The sequence below is a fragment of the Pieris brassicae genome, chromosome 5 (genome assembly GCF_905147105.1).
Source record: "Pieris brassicae chromosome 5, ilPieBrab1.1, whole genome shotgun sequence".
Classification (NCBI taxonomy): domain Eukaryota; kingdom Metazoa; phylum Arthropoda; class Insecta; order Lepidoptera; family Pieridae; genus Pieris; species Pieris brassicae.
This window is the reverse complement of record NC_059669.1, coordinates 5,697,760-5,721,043: the sequence shown is the minus strand read 5'-3', so window position 1 is coordinate 5,721,043 and position 23,284 is coordinate 5,697,760. Positions and strand designations below refer to the sequence as shown.

Sequence of the window (23,284 nt, the reverse complement as noted above, 5' to 3'; positions counted from 1 at the left end):
CGTCCAATATTTAGAATTTTATCGTGAGGCAATTAGGTGTAAGGTGCAAGGTATTAGCATCAGTCTAACCTCTCTTTGTTGGGAACATATAGAATTTCTTCAAATCCTTACGGCTGATAATACTGTGTGCCTATCTTCCTGGTAAGAAGATATTGTATCGAGGTATGTACTCAGGACTTATTATTCTAGTATAAGATTGTGTATCGACGGCCACCGAACCGTTCTTTGTGGTACAGCCATTTCTTCACAGATAAAAGGGTTTGTTAGGGTCAATGTTTTATTTCTAATTATTCTAGAAGTACACGGAAGAAAAATGTTGTATGTTACTTTTCTTTGAAAAAATATACCACATTATTGTCTAAATCGTATAAAAATATTGGTGTCATAAAGAATAATGAATAGCGTTATATATTGAATAGACCTCACACTATCAGTAACCATTAATCCGTTCATTGACAGCTCTGTCCATTAATATTTATTACTATCTAGTACTAGTTTTCATAATACAGTCTAAGAGTTTGATAATCTTTTTCGCTTGGTCGAGTTGTCTTTGTATTTCTTTGTAAAAAACAGTTACCATAACATAATTTACATTTTTTTTCATAGTTTTGAGTAGATAGGTATTATATATCAGCCCAGGTATTTCAACATACTATTCTCCATATTAAATATCCGTAAAGTCAGTTATGAGAATACAAAACAGTTTTCTCAATCTTAACTACGACCTTAAAAAAGTTTTTCAAGTTTCGATGTTTGTTCAAGTTTTATTGATATATCTATTCATCTATATATACTCGTACTACAAAAAGGATTAAATTTAATAAAAAACTTAATAAAAATATTTGAAAACTTAACTAGTGTAATAATTATATTATATCTAATTAATATTCTATAATTCCTTATTCACTTTTGTTTCAGACCACAATGACTGAAAATCGATCAATATGGAAGAATCATTTGAGAAAAATGGCGTGAAAGAGACGATACTAACATGCGTCCCTGTCCAACCTGGTTGGCAACACTGCTTTTCTTTATCCAACATTCAGAAATGAAACACAACATAGACGATCCAACCAGCAGGCATCATCACAGACATAGACACAAACTTGCCGACACTTATGAATATAATCCTTACTACCCCGTACCTGACTTCCAAAATATATATTTAGATAAAGGCATAGACTTTGATATTGTAGCAATTGATAATGAAAGTAAAAATGAATGGGTTAACATACCAAGTGACCAAATCAGTGAGCTAAAGGACAAGAAACATCAACATTGGCCCATAAAGAGAGAAGCGGTGATCGAAGGCGACTTAGTACTCGGCGGCTTAATGATGGTACATGAGAGATCGGAGAATATGACATGTGGACCTGTGATGCCTCAAGGAGGAGTGCAGCCGCTGGAGACGATGCTGTATACTCTAGATATCATAAACCACAAATTAAAATTAATACCTGGAGTGGTTATTGGAGCACATGTTTTAGATGACTGCGATCGAGATACGTATGGACTTGAAATGGCGGTTGACTTCATTAAAGGTATACATATCATATCGTTTTTATATTGAAAGAAAACAATTTCACAAAAATAGTGTGTTCACAGACTGCTGTCTGTCTGCTGTCTGTTCAGTTCTGTCAGTCTGCTGGATATATTGCGTTTAGTTTGCCCTACGTAAGACAGGCCACAGTCGCAATCCAGTTTGTATATACCTGCATCTTGCAACGGGGTGTTACTTTTCTGTTCTTTTGTTACCTATCTGTGTCGGTTGCCTTTCTGTGTATTGTGTGACCTAGTGTGCCATCTGCTTTGCGTATAATTAAAATGTCCAAAAGGGGCAGACAGTTGTTGTTCTCTTGTTCAACAGTAAATTTAATGTTGTTGTGTATTGAATTAAAATGTGCTAGAAATGCAGATATTTTGTCATTGGGGAGTACTACAAATGTGTCATCGACATATCTCTTGTACAGTTGAGGTTCAACAGGGGCATTGGCCAGAGCTCTCTTCTCAAAGTCCTCCATGAAGATGTCAGTCGACTATAGGTAACACCGGAAAACCCATGGCTACCATCAACCTGCACATAGAAGTCATCTTTCCACATTAAGTATCCTGATGTGAGACAGTGGTTTACAATATCTACATAATCTGGTGACATGTTCTGTTCACTAAGTCTTTTTGCAATTATATCTAGGCAGTCATTTAGTGGTAAGTTTTTAAATAATGACTCAATCTCATATTTAAATTGTAATTTTTTCAATTTTAAATAGTGAGACATGGTTTCATTGTAGAGTAATTTGAGATCTAATTAATTAAGTAATTTAACATAAGCACTAGTGTGCCCCCTGAGGGGAGATAATATTAATACTAAGTGTTTGGCTAATTTATATGTGGGTGAGTCGATATGACTGACTATGGGTCTTAAAGGGTTGTTGTGTTTGTGTATTTTTGGCAATCCATACAGTTTTGGAGGTTTTACGCAGGTTGTGGCTAAACTTTTCAATATGGATCGTCGATTTAAAAGCCCATATTTTTATTGTAGATAGTACTCATTAAAAGAAAGAGTTTTGCAAAGTTTTCGGTTGCGCAAACTTACGGTTCATGAGTTACATTTTTTTAAGCTTTTCATACTAATTGGCAAATAACACGCCATTACAAAATATATTTGACAAATAATTGATGTCAAACGTCAATCACTTAGTGTGGGTTTAGATTATTTTGAAAGAATCGATACTACTCTTTGAAAATTTTTGATAAATCATTTGGATGCATACGAAGAACTACTAACTGCGATTAAATATGTATATAAAATATAATAAATTCATTTCATTGTTTGTAACTTTCTGTATCATCTAATTCTGTGTCATCAATCAATTAAGTGTTATTTAATATCCAAAAACTACCCAAAACCGAATCAGAGCACCCCACTATCTACGTGGTCTTGTCTGCCCTACCCCTAGAGTGTATATAAAAGCTCGGAGGCGTGCAGGAAGAGCAGCCCTCACCCGCTGTAACAAAGCACAGGTATTATGCAAGCCGTAGCGGCTAAGGCTTGAATAAAATCCCTGTGCTTTGGTACGCAAGGGTGGAGGGCTGCATATCCCGTAGCGCCGGATCAGTCCAAAAACCAATTATTATCTATTGTTCGGTTAGGTTAGGTTAGTATAATAATATTTTTTAATAACTGTTTCACGCGCATGAAAGTGTTTGTGGGAAATAGGAAAAGTAAATAATCGGTAAATATAAAAAAAACGAATTTTCATGCTAAAAATAATGGATTTATTAAAAAAATGATTTTTATGCCGAATGTCACATCTCTAATAACCAATAAAAAAGTAGAAGATGTACGATTTTTTTAAAAATTTGAATACATTACACAAAATTTTATATCATTTTTTTTAATACTTAGACGCAACTCTGGTAGCTAAAATCACTTGGAGGTGTTCCAATCAAGGTACAGAGTACCTACGGTTTCTAAATCGTTACCATTCTAACCTCAAAACTTTAACCATGAATATCTCCATAACCATGGGGATGAGCAGGTTGGGGATGGCATAGGAGGGTAGCCCTCAACCCCCTCATATAGTACCATTATTTTGTTTTTGATATTTCCGTTGAACCTAGTTAGAAGCTAGTTATTTAATATTATACCAACATTGCAAACTTAATAATTGACTATAAATAACGCTTTGTTTCTTAATTAGATCTGTACGACCTATGTTATGATTATTTTTCAACATGCCACTAGGAAATAATATATGAAGTTGAATTATGGTAATTATAGGATCGATTAGCAATATCGATGATGCAGAATATGCATGCAACGCGACGGCAATGAGAAAAGTCATATCGGGAGTCGTCGGTGCTGCGTCTAGCGTTACGTCAGTGCAAGTCGCCAATTTACTTAGATTGTTCAAGATACCACAGGTAAGATATTTTTATTACAATATTCTACTTACAGCGGGTAGTGCGCTTTTCACTTGGACAAATGAATTCCCACAGCGCGGCCGCTTGTTGCGGGGAGAGAGAGGTTCTTTGGCATGTGCGAATATGCATATGTACTAAAATCCCATGGTGACACTCGCTCTTGGTGGGGTGCGGTAACAGAGGAGCCTTGTCCGCCTTACTAGCTAACCCTGCAGTATCACTGGTCATTCATTCGTCTTGCGATGTTATAACATATCCTATAAGCCTAGGCAGCATAAAAAAAGTTCGTCGAACGCGCTATCAACTACACAAACGTATTCTTTATTTTTATAATATAAGCATAATAATATATTAACGGACATATCTAATTTAACAAATGAGTGTTTGAAGTATTGAAAGTGTAGATCGTTATACTATGACAGCCCGACCTACGCTTTGGCGATTAAAGGCACACTCTAATCTAAAACTGCCTGTATGTAATCTTAGTTTTACGTAACATTCATGAACGTTCATTAACATGATTCAATATAAATAGCTTAACTTCCATTATTTTATAAAAGGTTTGTTAATTATACGATACAAAAGACGCCTTTGTCTCATTATAACCTACATACTGTAAATGTAACCCAGCTCAAAACAGATTACAAAACAAGTTAAAATGTCTGCAAATAAATCGTCATTCAAAATAATTAAATTAGAGAAAGCCGCAAAACAATCTCCGTTGCCGTCACGGGCTTCCTCACATTTAATTAAAATATTCATTTTTGAAATAATGACAATTCAAGAGACAAAGTGATTAATATTTTACTGTCCTGGTTTATTGACCTTCATTTGTTTCATTACAAATAAGTTTGGTTTTAATTAAATAAGGCTCGGCTTGAATATTATATTTCGTTTATTGTATAGATAATGAGGTAACTATCTATTAACTACGATAGATTATTTATATCTTGCTACTGATTCATAATCTGATAGACAAGTACGCGAGTTAATTGCAATAATTCATTTAAGTTACACTTTCGTATATGTATTTCAAACGCTATGGATGCCAAATAATGGTTGAAATTCTATATATAGAATACGAGAAATATATCTTTATTCTCATATAAGTATCTAACCACTTAATATCGTTATATAATACCTACTATATAGCGTACCAATTTCCGAGGGTTGCCGTTAACCTTTACTAAGTTTTACCTGTGAGGTATGTTTGAGGTCGGGTTGATTCAATTTATCAAATGTCTTTAGAGTCCTGTATTGTCCACAGAAGGTATTCTTGAAATTTTTCGATAAACTGAATTTTATTCCAGGAAATCCAGTTTAATAATACTAACAACATTAGTACAAAGTTATAAACGAGAAAATTATAGCCCAAAATTTGTCTATCAAAATCTGATATTATCCCGATTATAGAATGAAAACTTTACGAAGTTTTAAGTTTAAAATACAATCATGCAGACCATTTAAAAAAATTCAAAATAAATTTGGATAATATGTATTAAGTATTTTTTTATCATTTATCTAACAAGTCTGATAATTAAATAAATAATGTGACTTTTTAGCTATACAGGTTTGTTTTCCTAATAAAATAATCGTCCATGTTTGGTAAAAAGCGTTTAATATGTTAAATTTTATCTATTTTCTATTATAGGTTTCGTTCTTCTCAACATCTCCGGAGCTTTCCAACAAAGCGCGTTTCGAATACTTCACCAGAACCATACCTTCGGATTTACATCAGGTAAATATTACTGTAAATAATGCCCACATTATTTATGTGCAAAAATGTTTTTTGTACGTCAGTACGTACGGCCCAGAGGCCAGGCGAGGTAGTCCAGAAATTTAAAAAAATAAGAAACAAAGAAAAAATTCAGAAGTCTCTAGCGATGTAATTATGGCAACAATCTTCAACAAGCCCACAGCAAATCAATTTCACTTACTGCTATGAGATGCAGGTCACGTAAAATCTTCTAAAAGACACTTAAAATGTTTTTTTGGCACTGGAGCACTTTTTGGCAAATGTACAAAGGCCTAATCTAAGAGTTTTTACATGTTATGTGAACATTATATTTTTGCGCAATGGCTTAGAACCTTTTTTAAAGTATTACTCGAATATAAATAGCTTTCAGGTGTAACAATTATCTATCTATAACTGATTTATTTCATTTTAAGTAATGGAATGTGTACTGTGATGTAGGCCTTCAGGCTTATTGGTTATTATTTTAAGCCAGTTTTGCAGAGCACTATTACTATGTAGAACCTACCCGCTGTGGTATTTCCGAGGTAATTCAAATTTAATTAAGAAAATAGCATTCCAATTCTTAAAAGGCAACGCTCTTGCAAGCTTTCTGGTAACGTACACTCAGTATTTGGGCGGCGATATCACTTAACTTCTGGTGAGCCTCCTGTTAGTTTGCCACTGTTTTATAAAAATTGTTCAAACCTTTAGTGGGTTTTAGGAGTTTCTGTAGCCTTAGTTAATTTATATTGAATAAGTAATTATTAAAAAAATGTACATAATAAATCTAGAGCCTTGTCTTTAGACTTAGCCGTTTTGTAAATGTTTTTCAAAATAGATTCAAACAGACGTTAAAAATTAATTTTCAGACACAATGTTTCCTTATGTCAGTCTTAACTAATCGCGTACAGCTGAGATGAATAGAAATAGTATAAACTTTTATCTACTATAAGAGATAATAAGCAACTCTCAATACGAGTTTCAAATCAGTTTTAATCATTTAAAATTATTATTTGCCACAGCACGATTAAATTCCGACTAAATTCGGTATTTGTAACATTTGTATCATGAAAATGTTTACAATGAGTGATTATGAATATTTGAGTGACATAGTACAATGCCGCCACACAAATTGGATTGGATTGTTGGAATAGAATTAATAAGTAGCAAGTTGGTGTGACGATTGCGGAGCGAAAGTTGGCAACTACGACCGTGTAACGCGCTTAAATTCAATACTCAAATTAGTTCGAGTGGAACTTTCGGCTTTCAATAATTAGTTATTTGTTTCTAGTTTTTAGAATATTTGACATTTATAACAATACATGGCAGTTATAAACAGTAAATTGAGTGCAATGGATGGCAAGTTAAACTTTCGCTGCCATTTTCAAAAGTTCCTTCAACTCTTAATCTACCTACCTTAAAGTATTTTTCTTAATACTGGGATTTAAACTAAGGTATAGGATGATGCTACATGCGTTGGTATGCATAAGTATAAAAATACAATAAAGCTTTTGCTTCATTACTAGAACCAAAGTTTTCTTCCAAAATAAATAACTGCTCAAAACATAAAAAATACACATTAAATTTAAACATTTTGTTCAATTTCAAAAAGATTTAATAATATATTTTAAACTTACACTCATTACATAAAAAAACATGTGTCCCAGTTTGTTGATTTAGTCAAAACTGTATTTTAGGAGCCTGAACTTCCTAGTTACAATTATGTTGCAATTTAATTATTAAAAAGATTCAAGATTTAAACTAATTTAATTTAATAATTTGGTTTTTATATTTTTTTATTATTTTAACCTGTATATTATAAAATCGCACATAATTCAAAAGTACCATAAGTAAAAATAAACGCAAGTATGTTTTTATTGCAAAAATACAATCGTAATCCTTTATATTTTCATGTTTGAAAAAGATTTCTACTGATTTTGCATTAGAAGATACAAAACGTAATCAACCGTTTTTTTTTTGAAATAAGAAAATATTAGGCAAAAAAAGGTTTTTATTTGATTAACTTTCTTGTAAAAAAAAATATTATTTTGATTTGTGGTACTTTTGAATTGAAGCAGCGATATGTTGATAGCTTTATTTTTAAAACTAGTACATAATTATAGTCAAAAATAAATCTTGCCTTTCATAAAAACTCCTAAATAATTCAAACGGACACCTGACGTATTTTTCAATAAGTAAGATGGAATTATTGTATTAGAACTATCTCAGATCTAGGGATTTCTATGATTAGACTTACAGTTACTTATAACCAGACCCTTTGGGGTGGAGGGACGCAATAATTATGTATACTGTGATCAATCATACCGACTCCCGAGGGAATTAAAGATCGATGAGTATAATAAAAGTTGATCTATTCGATACTGAACAAGAATACTTTTCTGAGATTATTCGTCATACAAACTACGCTTTTCTACTTTAATAATGTCTTAGATTACATTTTAAACTATATATAAATTATTGCACATAATACAAGGTGGCTCAAAAGATCTACCTCATATTTAGATGTTCGATTTAAAAAATAGTAAGTCGTGTATCAAATAACTGTTTATTTATTATTGAAGTACACATTTTTGGGAATTTATATCTAAAAAATAATACCGTCCAAATATAGATTCGCGTTCGCGGCACTCATTTAATTGAACAATAAAATTACTTATGACGGCTCGGCAGGATCCAGTGATGGCTGCCATTTTGTGAGGGATATTTTCTTTCAATTTCGCCAGAGGAGTCGGCTTATTGGCGTAGACTTTAGATTTAAGATAACCACATAAGAAATAATCCATAGGGGTTAAATCACTACTGCGTAGAAGCCAATTTGTGGCACCTCTCCTAGAGATCGATTTGAGAAAAATTCACGAGCTCGTGGCAGAGACGTATTGGAGGTGTTTGACGTTGCTCCGTCCCGCTGGACCCATGTGCTTTCCTTATAGCCCGGAAAGTTTTGAACTTTTGGCACCAAGAAATCTAACATTTTCACATAACGCTATAAACATAAATGTAAACTTTCTTTTGAAACATCTGTTATAAATATTTCATAGGTAATTTGAAAATAAAGGGATAGTTCTATTATAAATATAACAAATATTTTTACTAACAAACTAAAAAATTAAGATTTCAGAAACTGCTTCACCATTAGAATACTACTTCAACTGAGTAACAAATATTAAGTTTATATTAAAGCATTGTACGTCATAAGTACCTTTACGACTTGAAACTTTTATTATATATGTGCCACCACCATAATTTAATGCGAATAGAAACTGCCGAACCTATGATAAAGGAGAAAAACGTATACCGAACTAGAAAATATAAAAAATATTTCACAATCCAGTAGACTTCCGGAAAATGTGTATGTGAACTGTTTATACTGTAAAACATACCTGTTGTTAAGAACAGCTTTTCAATTTCTTTTTCATTGCAGGTTCGAGCGATGGTGGAAATTGTGAAAAAGCTTGGATGGAGCTACGTTTCAATCATTTACGAGGAATCCAGCTATGGAATAAAGGTCAGTGGCTATTGCTCAGCGATCTCAATATTGAAATAACTGACATATGAAATGCCTTACAAAAATCGAGTAAAGATAATATTCGAAAAGCTATGTATGTGGATTTTAGAGAACTCTGGAAAGTCTATCCTTTTTGAGAGTAGCGTTGAAAATAAATTGCAGTGTTATCGATTATCTTATAACTCTTATAACAAAGCCAATTAAAATCTTGGATAATCTAAGAAAGGGGATCAAAGTCCAAAAGCTCTTCCCAAATAACGTAACTAAACTACTTTAATTAGAATTTTTATCTAAGCTTCAATGTTTAACTTTGAAACAGTGTAAAGTACCTTTACTACTTAATAGTTGAAGTGAGGTAGAATATTAAAGACTCTTTGAGTGTTTATATAGCAATTTATTTTTTAATATTGTCCTAGTAGTTTGAGCATTCAACTCTAAGGGCGTAGGTTTGATCCCCGGCTTTTCACAAATAGACTTTGCATTATATGCGCGCATTTAGCACTCGCTCGTACGGTGAAGGAAAATATTATGAAGAAACAAGCATTTCTTAAGCCCAAAATTCGAAGACGAGTGTTAGCCACAGACGGCTAATGCCCTACTTTTGTATTATTAAAAAAAAACATAAAACAGATAACGATATTTGAGGCCAAGATTATGGGTTGAATCGATACTAATTTCCTTTTTTCTGTTTTAATAAGCAAAATCTGTTATTTCAAATTATTATTTACTTTATGAGGCGATCTATCACCAACTGTGACCACGCTTCTGTAAGGCATTCAAAACATCGAGTTTTGTAAATGATTGAAAAGACGCTTTTAGTTACAGAAAATGTTATATGTGTGTAGCACATGTGTCCTCTACTCATGTACTACAACAATATAACAGTCCACTAAGAACAATTTAACAACCGTATTTAAGAATCCAAGGTTTCAGTATGCTACGACTTTGTTTCTGACCGTTGAATAAAACATAACCAATATTAATATTACTATTATTAAAAGACGGCGTGTTATGATCTCCAGTATGGGTCGCTCTTGTGGTTACTTTAATATATAGTTACTCTCTTCAAACTATATGTGTATGCACTGATCAGTCAAAGCAATTTCAGATTCGATTCAGATTCGAAAACCTTAGAATCCCGTACGCACAATGTAACCGAGATATGATGTTACCAATTAAATTTAAATTAATTTATAGAATTTATATACCTATTAGTTTTTTTGTGGTCAATATAATAAAATAAATATAACATTTATTTCGTTCTAAGCTATTTAATATTTAAATCGTTATTTTAAGTCATTATGCGGTTAAGGGGCAATATGGTTTGAACCTGATTTAACATTTAACCAAAGCGATGTATATGTATATGCATACAATCGATGAAATTCAAACCGACTGATTCTAGATAGCCGGGTTAGTCAAGCAATTGAATTTGACCATAGTATATAGGCAAAGTATGTCGCTAAATCGGTATATGAAATGGGCCTGTAATGTGTTTCTATAGAATAGAATATATCCGCGATTTGCAAATGTATCTCACAATCAAGTACCTACTCCAGACTACATTACCAATTATATTAAATACCAATTAACCTACACTATTAATTATCTTTAAAAACATCCGAGCCTGACCTTAATGAAAATAGAACGAAAAATCTGTAATTAAATAAAATAAATTGGTTGAGTAGTAACAGAGTTTACAGTATAATTTAAACTTTCGTAATTTTATTCGATCGATTTGTGTAGCTTAGATAGCACTAATTTCAATCTAAGCTACACTAACGACTTCTCCCTACAAGTTCCTTCGTAATTGAATTGCCACGTACAACTTCTGAACCATTGTCTTGAACTAGCTATTTCGTGATCTGATTGTTAGCTTGTATGTCTACCAAATTTAGTAACCACAATGGTTAAGTTGACTGTATGGGGTGCTTAAATCATTCCCGGGATCTATGTAGTTTAATAATATGAACGGCAAGTTTGTCTATGTTCAGTAGCAATACGTTTATTCATGCTTTATAATTTGTAATAATTAAAAATAATTCATACACAATATACAAAGTATATTCCTTTACATACTTAGTTAATTCAATGATGTGGTTTACCATGTAATAGCGTGATATGTTTTATGATTAGCAATTGTGGGTTATACTCCAAGAAGATTTGCAAGCAAAGACAGCAAGACGACAAGACAGAGTCTTGCCTCAAACATATATAGTATCACTGTCTAATTTTATTCTATGTCTAGGTAGACATTTATAAATATAAATATACCTTATAAGTAAAACAGTTGAAATACCATTTAATTTATTGACAGTAATAATAAATATCAAACAAAAACGATTATTTATTTCTTGTTTCTCACGATTTTTGTAAATCCTCAATGATAACTCAACGCTTATTAGCACTAGGCTAGACTATCACTACTTTCAGTACCATTTAATCACTCATAATAGACAATGTTATAAACAAGAAATCAACATATTTCATGGATTGAATTGACTTAACGTTGTCCGGGAAGGAGGTATGTCTAAACCTCTTTGAACCTGTTACCACATCGGCAGAAAATTAACCATTTTCCGAAAGACCGGAATACCTTAGCTCCGATCTTAGTTTAAGGCTCACTTGACAAGGGTTAACCTTTACGTATTTTGTGCTTATTAGGGAAGTTCATATAAAAAGGTTTCGAGTTTACCGTATCAAAAAGATTCATGTTCTGTTTGTGAATGTTGCTGATGCCGCTACGTTTCTTTTCGGTCGACCATAAAAGATAAATAACACAGCCCCTGGACACTCGACACTCGGATTTACTATAGTAAATCCTAGTTGGCCTAGTGGCTTCAGCGTGCGACTCTCATCCCTTACAGACTTTATTTCTATGTGCGCATTTTTCATTCGTTCGAACGGTGAAGGAAAACATTGTAAGAAAACCGTCTTGCTTGGCCGGTTGGACAGGCTTTTGGACAGTCGACGGCGTGTGTAAAGCACAGGAGATTGAACACCTACTTGCCTATTAGACTGACAAATGATCATGAAACAAATATTGATATCTGAGTCCCAGACCTAAAAAGGTTGTGGCGCCACTGAACGTTTAAAATATTTCAATGTATTTCTTTTTTTTAAATATAGATCCTTCCATTTTAAAATTATATTTTTTATCAACATCTGAATTATTCATTGCTGATATTAAACAAATATTATACTATTCAATAAATCACGGGCAATCAGTGGAATGGCTTTAAATATATGCATAGAAGCAACACTCACTAAATTGAAAACTGGTGTATTTACTAATATGTATTTAATATGCATTTACAATGTTCGCTTGACTTTATCGTTGAATACTTATGTCCCAATAATATTAAACTATAAATTAGCAATGAAATTCTAAGCGCCGATTTAAAAAAAAAATATTTATAAAAAAACAAATTGTATTCAAAATATTATTAATGTAGTAAACTATAAATTAGTGAGGATTTTATGTACGGAATATTAGACCATCAAGATGTCTTAAATCACGGCGAATGTATTCTTCTAAGCGGACTAGCGAATTTGCAAAGAATCGCTGGACTTCAACTGACCTGGCTCTCACTTCTGTCGTTATGCAGTCTTCAACTGCTCAAAATTCGTAAGAGGGATATCATAAAATCTTGCTTTGAGATAACCCCATAAAATAAAGTCAGCTGGGGTTAAGTCGGGAGATCTGGTTGGCCACAATATATCTCTAAAGCGGCTTATGATTTTTTCCGGAAACAACGCTTTTAGTGTAACCATAGATGGGTTGTGGCCTTTATTGCTGTAACTATGCACCTGATCTATCAATATTATTCTTGCAGCTGCGGTACAATAAAATTATGAATCATGTAATTCTCGAAGAAAAAGGGCAATATGATTTTCTTCGCCGATATTGCACACCATACAGTAACTTTAAGACTGGGTAATGCTTTCTGATGTTTTTGTTTTGGATTGCTTGATGGCCAGTAACGGCAATTTTGTCGATTGATGTACCCTTCGAGGTGTGACTCATCACTAAAATAAACATTGTCTATCCCATTTTCCACTGAAGAAATCTCTGACATCTTCTGACAATACATTTTTCGATGGTTATAGTCTTCTAGTTTGATTTTTTTTACTATTTGCATCTTATAAGGATATAATCTTAAGTTCGTGGCTCAAAGAGTGTTTTCTAATGAATTGTCGTAGATGCTACGCAATCGCAGTGGCAACGCGGTCGATGGTTTCAATCGATCGCACAGCGTTGCGTTAAGCTTCACTCAACAGAAACTCATTGCAAAAATATGCCTCTACTGCGTACGCGCGGTGCGCTAGATCACTGCGACATATTGATCCGCACTCGTCACCTACTTAACGCTAACGCTCCCCTTATGCTAGCCCTGCGCGTTACCGAGATATTTGTGTTTAAAGTTTCAAATCTGCGCTACTGGATACTGTTAAGTGAGCCGAACATTTTCAAAATATTCCTTAAGCAATACATATTGTCTAATTACTGAGGGCGAATGCACACAAACATAGGCACAACACTATGGAACGAAACATAAATAGATTTTAATTTGAAATGTAATTTAATATAAGCAAGTATTGTAATCCTTTTTGAGATTGAATATCTGTAAACCTAACCTAAACCTACTTTACATTTTATTATGGTATTACGTTCGAGTTTTACGTTCTATCCAATACGGACGAACTACGAATTGAAGTAGAGATGTATATCCATAAAACCAGTTGTTACTTTAGCATGGTATATGGTTAAAATTTGATTCTTTATTGATTTCATCTGAGGTAAGTCATGATGTAGCTAGTAATTTTCTATACTGGATTTTTTCTTAATCCTTAAAAAAATGTTATGTATTTCCTTAAGACGCAATGCCAGAGAGCTTGACTGTACGTTGACTTGCTTCGTACCAATACACAAGAAAAATGCGCTCTTTTCTTAATTCTTGTTTTACCCTAGACCCTTTTTTATTTAGCCTTTAATTCCAAAGCCTTGTTGTTAATTGCTACAACGTTCAACTGTACTAAAATCGTGCGCGGTTTTACTTTGGTAATTAAATGTACATTTGTATTACCACACGTTTTCACATTTGCCTCGGAAATTGCTAACGACGCAAGAAAATTAATATTGCTGGGGAAATGTAAGAAAATTATATAGTATAATATTTGGGGGAAACTATAGGATTGTCTAACCGTCTGTGTACGCTACGATAAAAATTGCTATTTATTAATGTAAATAAATTTATATCAGTCAATTCTTTTGTATGTAAAACCACATTACGATTTCATTTGTCTTATTCTGGTCATGCATGTTTGTTAGTTGAAAATCGTCATTAATCAATTGCGTTAATATTTAAAGATATTAACGGATTTAGGAAAAAGTTGTATATATTAATAGTATTAAATTTTTGAAAATAGTATTTTGCTTTGATTTAACAAAAATGGAACCGATTTTGAAAAGCTACCTGTATTAGGTACATATGAAATTGGCGTTTTGTCGTTCTGGCCACTTTGACCATAACTATCTCCTCTTTGGTTAGGAATTCCAAATTCAATTTTACAGCTATTTAGTCGTGCATTTGTTTTTCGAAAACCTAGATTCGTTTTATTTTCTCGTTTTAATTTTTTTTCTATGCGTCATTCTATAAAATTGAAAACATGTAATATCGCGCTATTTACGAGAACGTCACCGTGGCACCAGTGCTGCTCGAAAGATTAATTATGTGTTTGGCGGCGGTATAGCAAAATAAAAGACAGTGCGTTTTTTTTCTGGAAATTTCTACCTGCAGGACAAGCCCCGTGGACGGCCGGAGACCAAAGTTAACAAGGAATTGAACTGATATTGGCTATTGTGGAAGCGGATCCATCACCATCTACTTCTGAGTTAACTGTACAGTGAAGTATTAGTGATGAAACTGTATTAATCCACTTGAAGCAATGTGAAATAGAATGGTAAAAAAGCTTGAAAGCTAAACCTCACGAATTGAATAAGGCAAATCGACAAACGCGTGTCACCTGCTGCGTCACATTGCACATTGTCGTTACATTACAGCAAACAACTTGATGTACCTGCCAAATCGTGCTCCAAGCGAAATTGCAGTCTGAAAAAGTTATTTGTGAGCGTTTGGCGGACTAGTGCCGGGGTCGTCCACTACAACTTTCTTAAATCTGGCCAGACGATTACGACTGATGTCTATTGTATACAACTGCAGACCATGATGGAAAAGCTAGCTGTTAAACAACCAAGCCTGGTCAATCGCTCTAGGCCACTGCAGCTTCACGACAACGATAGACTGCACAACAGACTGATACCAAATTAGAGGAGCTTCAATTGGAATATCTAAGGTTGTCTTACTGGGGAGGACCTTGCTCCAAAGGATTACCATTTTTTCGAAATTTGGATAACTTCTTGCAAGGTAAAAACTCGTATGGGGCAGTCGAAACCACCTTCAAAGATTTTATTGATTCCCGTCCGAATGTTTTTTAGTAAAGGCATCAATGAACAATGACCTATAAAATGGAAAAAGTGCGTTGTGCATTTTATTTTTTCTTCTGTAAAGACCTAATATTAATAAGATATTGTAATATATTAAATATGGTAGGTTGTAAGAATGATAATATAATATAAGAAGAATATAATATAAATTAATGAGTCTTTTCAGTTAATTTTCTGTAAGCCTACTAACAAAATATTCCAATGACACCGATTATAGCGATACGAGGACAAACACATTAAAATAAATATTCCTTCTTATCTGAATTCTCAGTCTATTTAAAACTGTAAAAATAACTAGTTTCATATAAAGACTCAGGTCTTGTGTCAACATTGTAGGTAAACCATATAGATAACTTAACTTGTATAGGAAGTAGTAACAATATAAAATATAAGTTTCCAGACACATTATAAGAGCAAGATAAAAATTTCTCTTAAACTTTCCGCGTAGAAGTTATTACTGCCATTACTCGAATGGAATAGTTTCAGCGAATTCGGACTGCTAATACTTTTGGATGCAGTATGTGTCCTTGGGGAACTTATGTCCCGTAACTCCAAACGGAGACTGTTCAGGGAATTGTATTTTATTAACACACACAACATAGCAATCTTATACTTATACTGCCCGTATTAACTTTTTTAGGAAACTTTTGAAACTCCACCAATATCACGACTACCTACTGACCGTGCTCAACATCTGTCTAGTGTTATAAGTTTACAGATTGTTTCGCGTTAAAGGCAAAAAAGCTGTGTGTGTAAGCCTTTGAGTACTTGGAGTTTTTGAAAGTCTAAAATCAAAGTCAGATTAATTTATTGAACATTTTAAAACTCAATTTCAGAAGACTTAACCATTCGAATCGATCCCTCATACAATTCAATTGTCATTTATACTCAGTGAGCACTTGAACTTATCCCATCTCCAACGGAATGTTGTTGACATAGCATTGTGCGTATTTCATTTCGGCTGTGAATTATATTACCATAATTGATGTAAACATCTTATGCTGTATATTTATTTATTAATGTCCACTTGATTTCGTACACTATGTAGAGTTTAGACAAACCTTTCAGCTTAATAAGTCTATTAATGGAAACAACTTAGAGTCAGTTGTATTATATTGGTAACTAGCGGACCTGACAGACGTTGTCCTATCTTAACTATGAATATTGATTTCGAATTCGTATAATTAACTATTAAACTATTTCAGAAACAAAGTGTTTATTATTTTAATGCTTTATGATATACAACATTATTTGTTTCTGGTGCGTATAAGATTACATCAAAAAAGTTTTAATTGTAAAAGAGCTAAGCACTGAAAGAAAAAATTGCTAACATTACAAAAGTCAGGATTACTTAATATGGTGCTTAAGTATTCTTAAACTTTCTAACTTTTCACGCAATTTTCTTATTTTTTTTCTTTCATAAGAACCTTTTCCTAACAATAACAAACACAAGAAAAAATAAATGAGCGAAATCGGTCCAGCCGTTCACGCGTGATGCCGTGACCAAGGGAAATAGGGATTCATAAATATATATATATAATGAAACACTACAGATCAGTGACTTAATTTTACACAAAGAGGTGATGATATGGTTTCCTTTTTAGAAAATATCTGTCACGTCTCGTGCTCTCCTGCTATTAATGCCGCTGGCAATTCATAGTTTTTTGGCTCCACTCACATTGTTCGTTCATAAAAACTGACATTACAAACCATATTTCCTACCCTGGCAAAGTACATTGTCAGAATTAAATAAAGTAATGGACAGAAACGCTTTTCATGAAACGTTTCTGACAATGAACAGTAACCGTCGTTTCGGATTAAAATTGTGATTCCATTACAGTTAAAATACAAGTTTTAAACGCTTAAGCTTAACACTTTTGCAATCCTTACGGTACCTCACACACCGTCGCAAACCATGAGCGTTGTATAAGCATGCCATGTCTGATACATTTTCATAAAAATTGTATAGTCTAATACGATCCTAGCACGGTCATGATGACACGACAACATCAAATAGCAATTCAGTATTTTGTCAATCAAAAGTTAACAAACCTGACAAAACCTGCTTAAATTATTATTAAAACTTATAAATAAGAAGAAATCTCATCATTAGGATGGGCGTAAGGGAATTAAAGTTCCAATATTAATGTAATATATTGTAGTCTAATTTAGCCCTGTTAAGAGCGCTTATCTTGATCTTGGTTTATTGTCTCTTTCTTCGTCTTAAGACGAAGAGCTGAGCTTAAGTTTTTGACATAGACTAACCTACATTTCTATAAAAATCATAAAAGGGAAAATTTCTGAGTCTTCCGAGCTACTTCCAACTGATATAGGTGGCTAGCAAATGTAACAGTTATTTCTAGGGTACCTAAAAGTAATTTAGTAGTAGTATTTTTCATTTATTTAATATACTATATTTTTTCAATTTGTTTCAGGCCTTTGAGGAGTTAGAGGCTCTATTAGCACGTAACGGAATATGCATAGCTGTGAAAGAGAAGCTAGTGAAGGATTCTGGTGTAGCTGATGAAAGCTCCTACGATGACATCGTACAGAAACTTCTGACTAAGCCCAGAGCACGAGGTGAGAGTCATCTATGTATCCGTTTATAGGCACGATTATAACTTCTTATTTACTATACTATAATAATACGTTTTTTATAATAATAATAACAATCCAGTGACGCCCTTTATTGGCTCCATATTGCATCCATTTCCTTCTTTGTCGGAAACATGTCATCGATTTTTGGGTTTAAGAAATACTGGTTTTTGCTATTTTAACTTCGCCGTAGAAGCAAATGCTAATTGCGCACATATAAATAAAATTCCATTAGTGAACAGCCTTGGTTCGAATGCTCGAATAAGGGATGAGAGACACTGCTCTCTACTTTTTATATAAGAGTTATTTTGTATAAGTAATATTATTACGATAGTTATAACAAAGTGAGTACCTATTATATAAAGATATATTTAAATGACCTGTAGAAGAAATGGAAGGATGTAGGTGTTTGATCATCAATAAATAAAAATAATAGCACGTTTAGGTAGTTTAAAAATTGCACTATATTTTATTTATTGGTTACAGTAATCACCAGGCATTCAATCACGGTTAAACAAGTTGAAATTTATGCAAGGGTTTGAATTTTCCTTAGGTAGTTGTGAGCTAAAAGTGAGCATGCTTAACCTGAGGAGTAGCTGTTGACATGCCCAGATGTAAAGTATAGTTGACCCGTGATAATATCTATGTAGATATGTATACAAGTGACACAACCTTACTCATGTTATACATATTGTACAGTATTTTTACATACCTACTGACGAAAAAAAAACTTAAATATTTGATATATTCACTCCTTAGTAATCTCTGTCACTGGTAAATATCCGTCACTCAAACACAACCCTTGCAAAAATATGCGAAGGGTGAAATAGCTGGTCTGCTTCCGTTTCTATGTTTTCCTGGTACATACATTATTCTGAAGAAGGGTAAATTCAAGGCTTTCTATTTAAAAAAGTGGCTGCTGGCGTTTAAAGATTAATAGAGAATAACGTCCCTCATATCAGGAAAATAAGTTGTTCAGTGTCATTGGAATCGCAGTAGTTGTTATTACTATGTTTCGTACTTTTAAAATTTTCCCTTAACACCGAACTTGCCCAAGTTACGTACTGATACTTAATCAAATTAAACATTTATTTAATACGAAAAGGTTAGCCAAAGGTACAAAATGCATCAAAGGTGCAAAACCCAGACTAACAGACACGCATTTTATGCTATCCTGGGTATGAACTTTACGATAGCGTCAAGTAATCATATATGTCAACGGATGTATCTAAAGTAACGATTGTATTTTTAGTTCTTAATTCGTCCACGGAGCGCTGCTCATGTTTTTTGTAGTGCAATTTTATTTAATTTCGTAATCGTAAATATTAAATTAACCAAGATATAGGTTGAAGGCGTCTGAAACCACTACAACGTAGTGTATAGTGAAGTATACACTACGTATAACATGTACGGTGTGACCAGTTTGTGCGTATTTTAGCGTAACAGCTGCCATTTACGATACTGGGACCTTTTCGTCACAAGTTTTTGTAGTTTACCCAATTTTATCCAAAGCGTTTTTAAGGTTACGATCGATCGTTTCTCCTAACTAAATTCAGTATTTTCTCAAAAAGTTATTTATTAATATGCCATTCCGCAAAATTCAATGGGCCGCAAAATTTAAAGTCCACGGTTATTTGCTTGTCTTACTAGCTCTTCTAGTGAGCTGGTGTGCTATTTTTCGCCTTTCTAATATATTGTGTATTCTTCCTTTTTTATATTAGTGCAGTCAATACTTAACGATAACGTATACAATGAAATGGATTACATAAGATAAGACTTATCTCAAGTCCTAAAAAGTCCACTAAGCAAAAGACCCCATTGACCTTCAGAATCTGCGCGAAAGGGTACACACAACCCTTCACCCGAACCGATAAATCGTTTGAATGGCTCCAATCGGCAGCTGTGCTCGGAGACAATTTTTCGCTATAGTGGTTACACAAATTGAATCCCGTCAATAAGTAATCATGAACGTTTAGAACGCTGAACTGGGCACGCTCCTTATCACAAGGGTCGTGGGTAGAAAGATTTGTTTTAGGTTAGATGGAACTTTCAGCGTAACTTAAAAATAAACACTGTGGAAAATTATAGGGGATAAAAGCACCGTGTCTGAAGTCATATATGTGATTGTAGTCATATTTATATACTTAAGTCTGCGGTTTTAAAAGTCTGATCACATATCCTAGAACCCCATTGTTGACCTAAAGAAAGTATTTGACTGCGGATGATATAGATATCGGGTTTGAACGTTATTGTGATTGTAATAAGAAAAAAATAATTGCACTTAATCTAGAATGTGCCGTAAGAACGAGAGTTATGTAATAGACTGTGTGTTCCTTGTGCGTCTGCGCACTCACTTACACGCTATAATATTTCCTGCGTAAATGGCTGGTCTCAGTTAGCTAGAATTTTTTACCAGTGGCACTACTACTATTTTCTGTAATTTTAAATAATAGTATATAATTTATACAATCAATTATGGTCTGGAAGTTACATAAGAATATTTGTTAAGTTTAATTTATATAATATTTTACCATAGAAAAGAACCGACTTAAGCTAGAGATTATTATTACTACATTAGTAGTTATTGATATCTGCTAATGAATTTATTATTCTCTTACAATTAAAAGTTCTCTACAAATGGCTTCTTAAATATATTATTTAATAAAATTAATTTTAAATGTTGTATTTAACATAAAACTTACGATATTTTCACTAAAACCAAAAACCACACACTATACAAACAAAACCCTACACAAGCGGAAGAATTTATCAAAAATAAACGTTAGAATCTGTATAGCTTTACGCTTAACCGCTTACATACTTGCGGCTAGTGTTAAAACTTTAATTTTTGCTTTAAATATTTGACTTATAACTGTTAACCCACGCTCCTAAGTAATTACACCGATAGATTCATATAGTAGTACAATCTAAAGTTTGTATTATTAGAATTAAAATAGAGTTTTATTTCCATAGCATATTCGTTGTTACTGTCTTATTTTCGGATTAGCGCATTCGGATCGTTAGTTAGTATAACAGATTCGGATCTTGAGTAACTGATAAGTTCCATTAGTTTAAGATTAATCAATATTATGTCATATATGAATTGCAGTTTTATAATATTTTTCTTATCATTTACAAACGTGTTTCGAATTTATATAAAGAAATTCATTTTGCCGCCCTGTCTCTAATATTTAGTAAAACTTGAATCTCGCTTAGCAAGAAACGCTTTTACTTTGATTTAAAAAAGGAAATTAAGCCCTTTATAAAAGACAAACAATAGCTAACAAAGCAGTGGCATCTTTACAAATTGCATTTTTTTACTTCCCGTTTTTCAACGAGTTCTTTTATTCAAAAATAATTTTGAATATAACATTAAAATTAAAGTGGCGAAAGTCGTAAAGATGGAAAAATGCAATGCTTAGAAATATGAGGTATAAAGTAGATATAAAAGAATTCTAGTAAAGAATAAAATAAATTCTTCAAAGAAACACACTTTGTATGAGAAAAAATACATAGAATTTTATAGTGCTACTGTTAGCTGCTACAGAATGAGGAGATAGATAAACGATAATATAAGAATTGAGGAGAAATACACTTAGACCGATAAATTAAGTTAAATTATTTTTGTTTTATAACGTGGATGAAAAAATTCACACAGGTATTTCCCTTCCTATATCTTTTAGAAAACACTTATAATCGAGAGCTGGCGAAACTTGTTATGGCTGAGAAATTGCTTTCGCGATAGAAACAAGATGAAAATAACGGATACAATTGGTTATATACGTAGTTGGTCCCAAAGTTCTGTCACTGGCACATAATTTTTAAATTTCCAACATAATTTTATTAAAAAAAACTATTGCATTCTATTTTTGAATGTTTGACTATTGTTTTAAAACAAAAAACAATCAATTTCCATAATTTTTGACGATGGAGTGGACATTGAAAGAAAACCGAATAGCTGTTATTGCATTTCACCGCTGTGAGCACTCGCCGAGTACCAGTTTGAATATAACGCTTAGGTTTGTTTACCGTACTATTGATATGTAAAATGAAGTCTCCAGTGTTGAGGACAAGAAAAGAAGTGGCCAGCCATGCTCCGCAAAGACACCAGTAGCAATTAAAGCAATCAATGCGCGGATAGCAAGAAATCCTGTCGGAAAACAGAAGTTGATGGCTTTTCAGATGGGTGTCAGTCAGGTGTCAGTGTCTATAAAATTTGGCAGGTCTTAGAGAGCAAATTTGGAGTCTGAAGAAATCCTTTAAAAAAGCAGTCTATGAAATCGACATGAACATTGTGCGTGCTACGATAGACGATAGACGGCGCTTAAGGGCCTTTATTAAAAATAAGGGAGGTCGTTTCGAATGATTTTATGCTATTTCTATTCCTTAATTAATGTTCTATAAACTGATTTATTTTGAAATTTTAGTAACTACATTAAGTGCTCAATAATAAAAATTGATTTTTTATATGGATTTGATGTTTAAAAATCTTACCACAACTTTAATAGGAATTTCAATTTGATTGACTCAATTATTAGTACCTTATTATAAATACGTCCTAACAAAGTTTCCTAATGACAACATTTTCTGTCAAATTTCTTATAATATACTAGCTGCCCCCGCGAACTTCGTTTCTCCTTAATGTGGTTTCTCCTTAATACCGCGACACGAAAGATTTACACTTGATTTGATTTGATTTACACTTCGGTCTAAGTAACACGTGGTTGGCTATGCTAACACCAAAAATTAAAAAAAGTAGAAATAATTGAATTTCACGGTATTTCGTTTACTATAAAATAAATTTAATTTATACTTTAGCCTCAATAACACGTGGTAATTATGATATTGAATTGTAGCTTATGTGAAACGTTTGTCGGTTTACCATAGCAGTGCCATCTATTGATTACTTACTCAACCCAGTCGAAAAGTATCGACATCTGTTAGAATCTTTTGGAGTTAATAGATAATTCTGACTGTCAATTAATTATAAACAAAT

General features: G+C 33.0%; 1 protein-coding gene across 1 annotated transcript in view; it reads left to right on the top strand.

Annotated features, from left to right (window-relative positions):
- The first annotated feature begins 926 nt into the window (after nucleotides 1-926).
- LOC123709742 (metabotropic glutamate receptor 2-like) overlaps nucleotides 927-23,284 on the top strand; it is a 58,933-nt gene continuing 36,575 nt past the window's right edge. Inside the window, exons 1-5 of the mRNA XM_045661268.1 lie at nucleotides 927-1,541; nucleotides 3,782-3,924; nucleotides 5,576-5,662; nucleotides 9,102-9,185; nucleotides 18,129-18,273. Of these exons, the coding sequence (XP_045517224.1) occupies nucleotides 992-1,541; nucleotides 3,782-3,924; nucleotides 5,576-5,662; nucleotides 9,102-9,185; nucleotides 18,129-18,273 (1,009 nt within the window). The 5' untranslated portion in view covers nucleotides 927-991. The remainder of the gene's footprint in view (nucleotides 1,542-3,781; nucleotides 3,925-5,575; nucleotides 5,663-9,101; nucleotides 9,186-18,128; nucleotides 18,274-23,284) is intronic.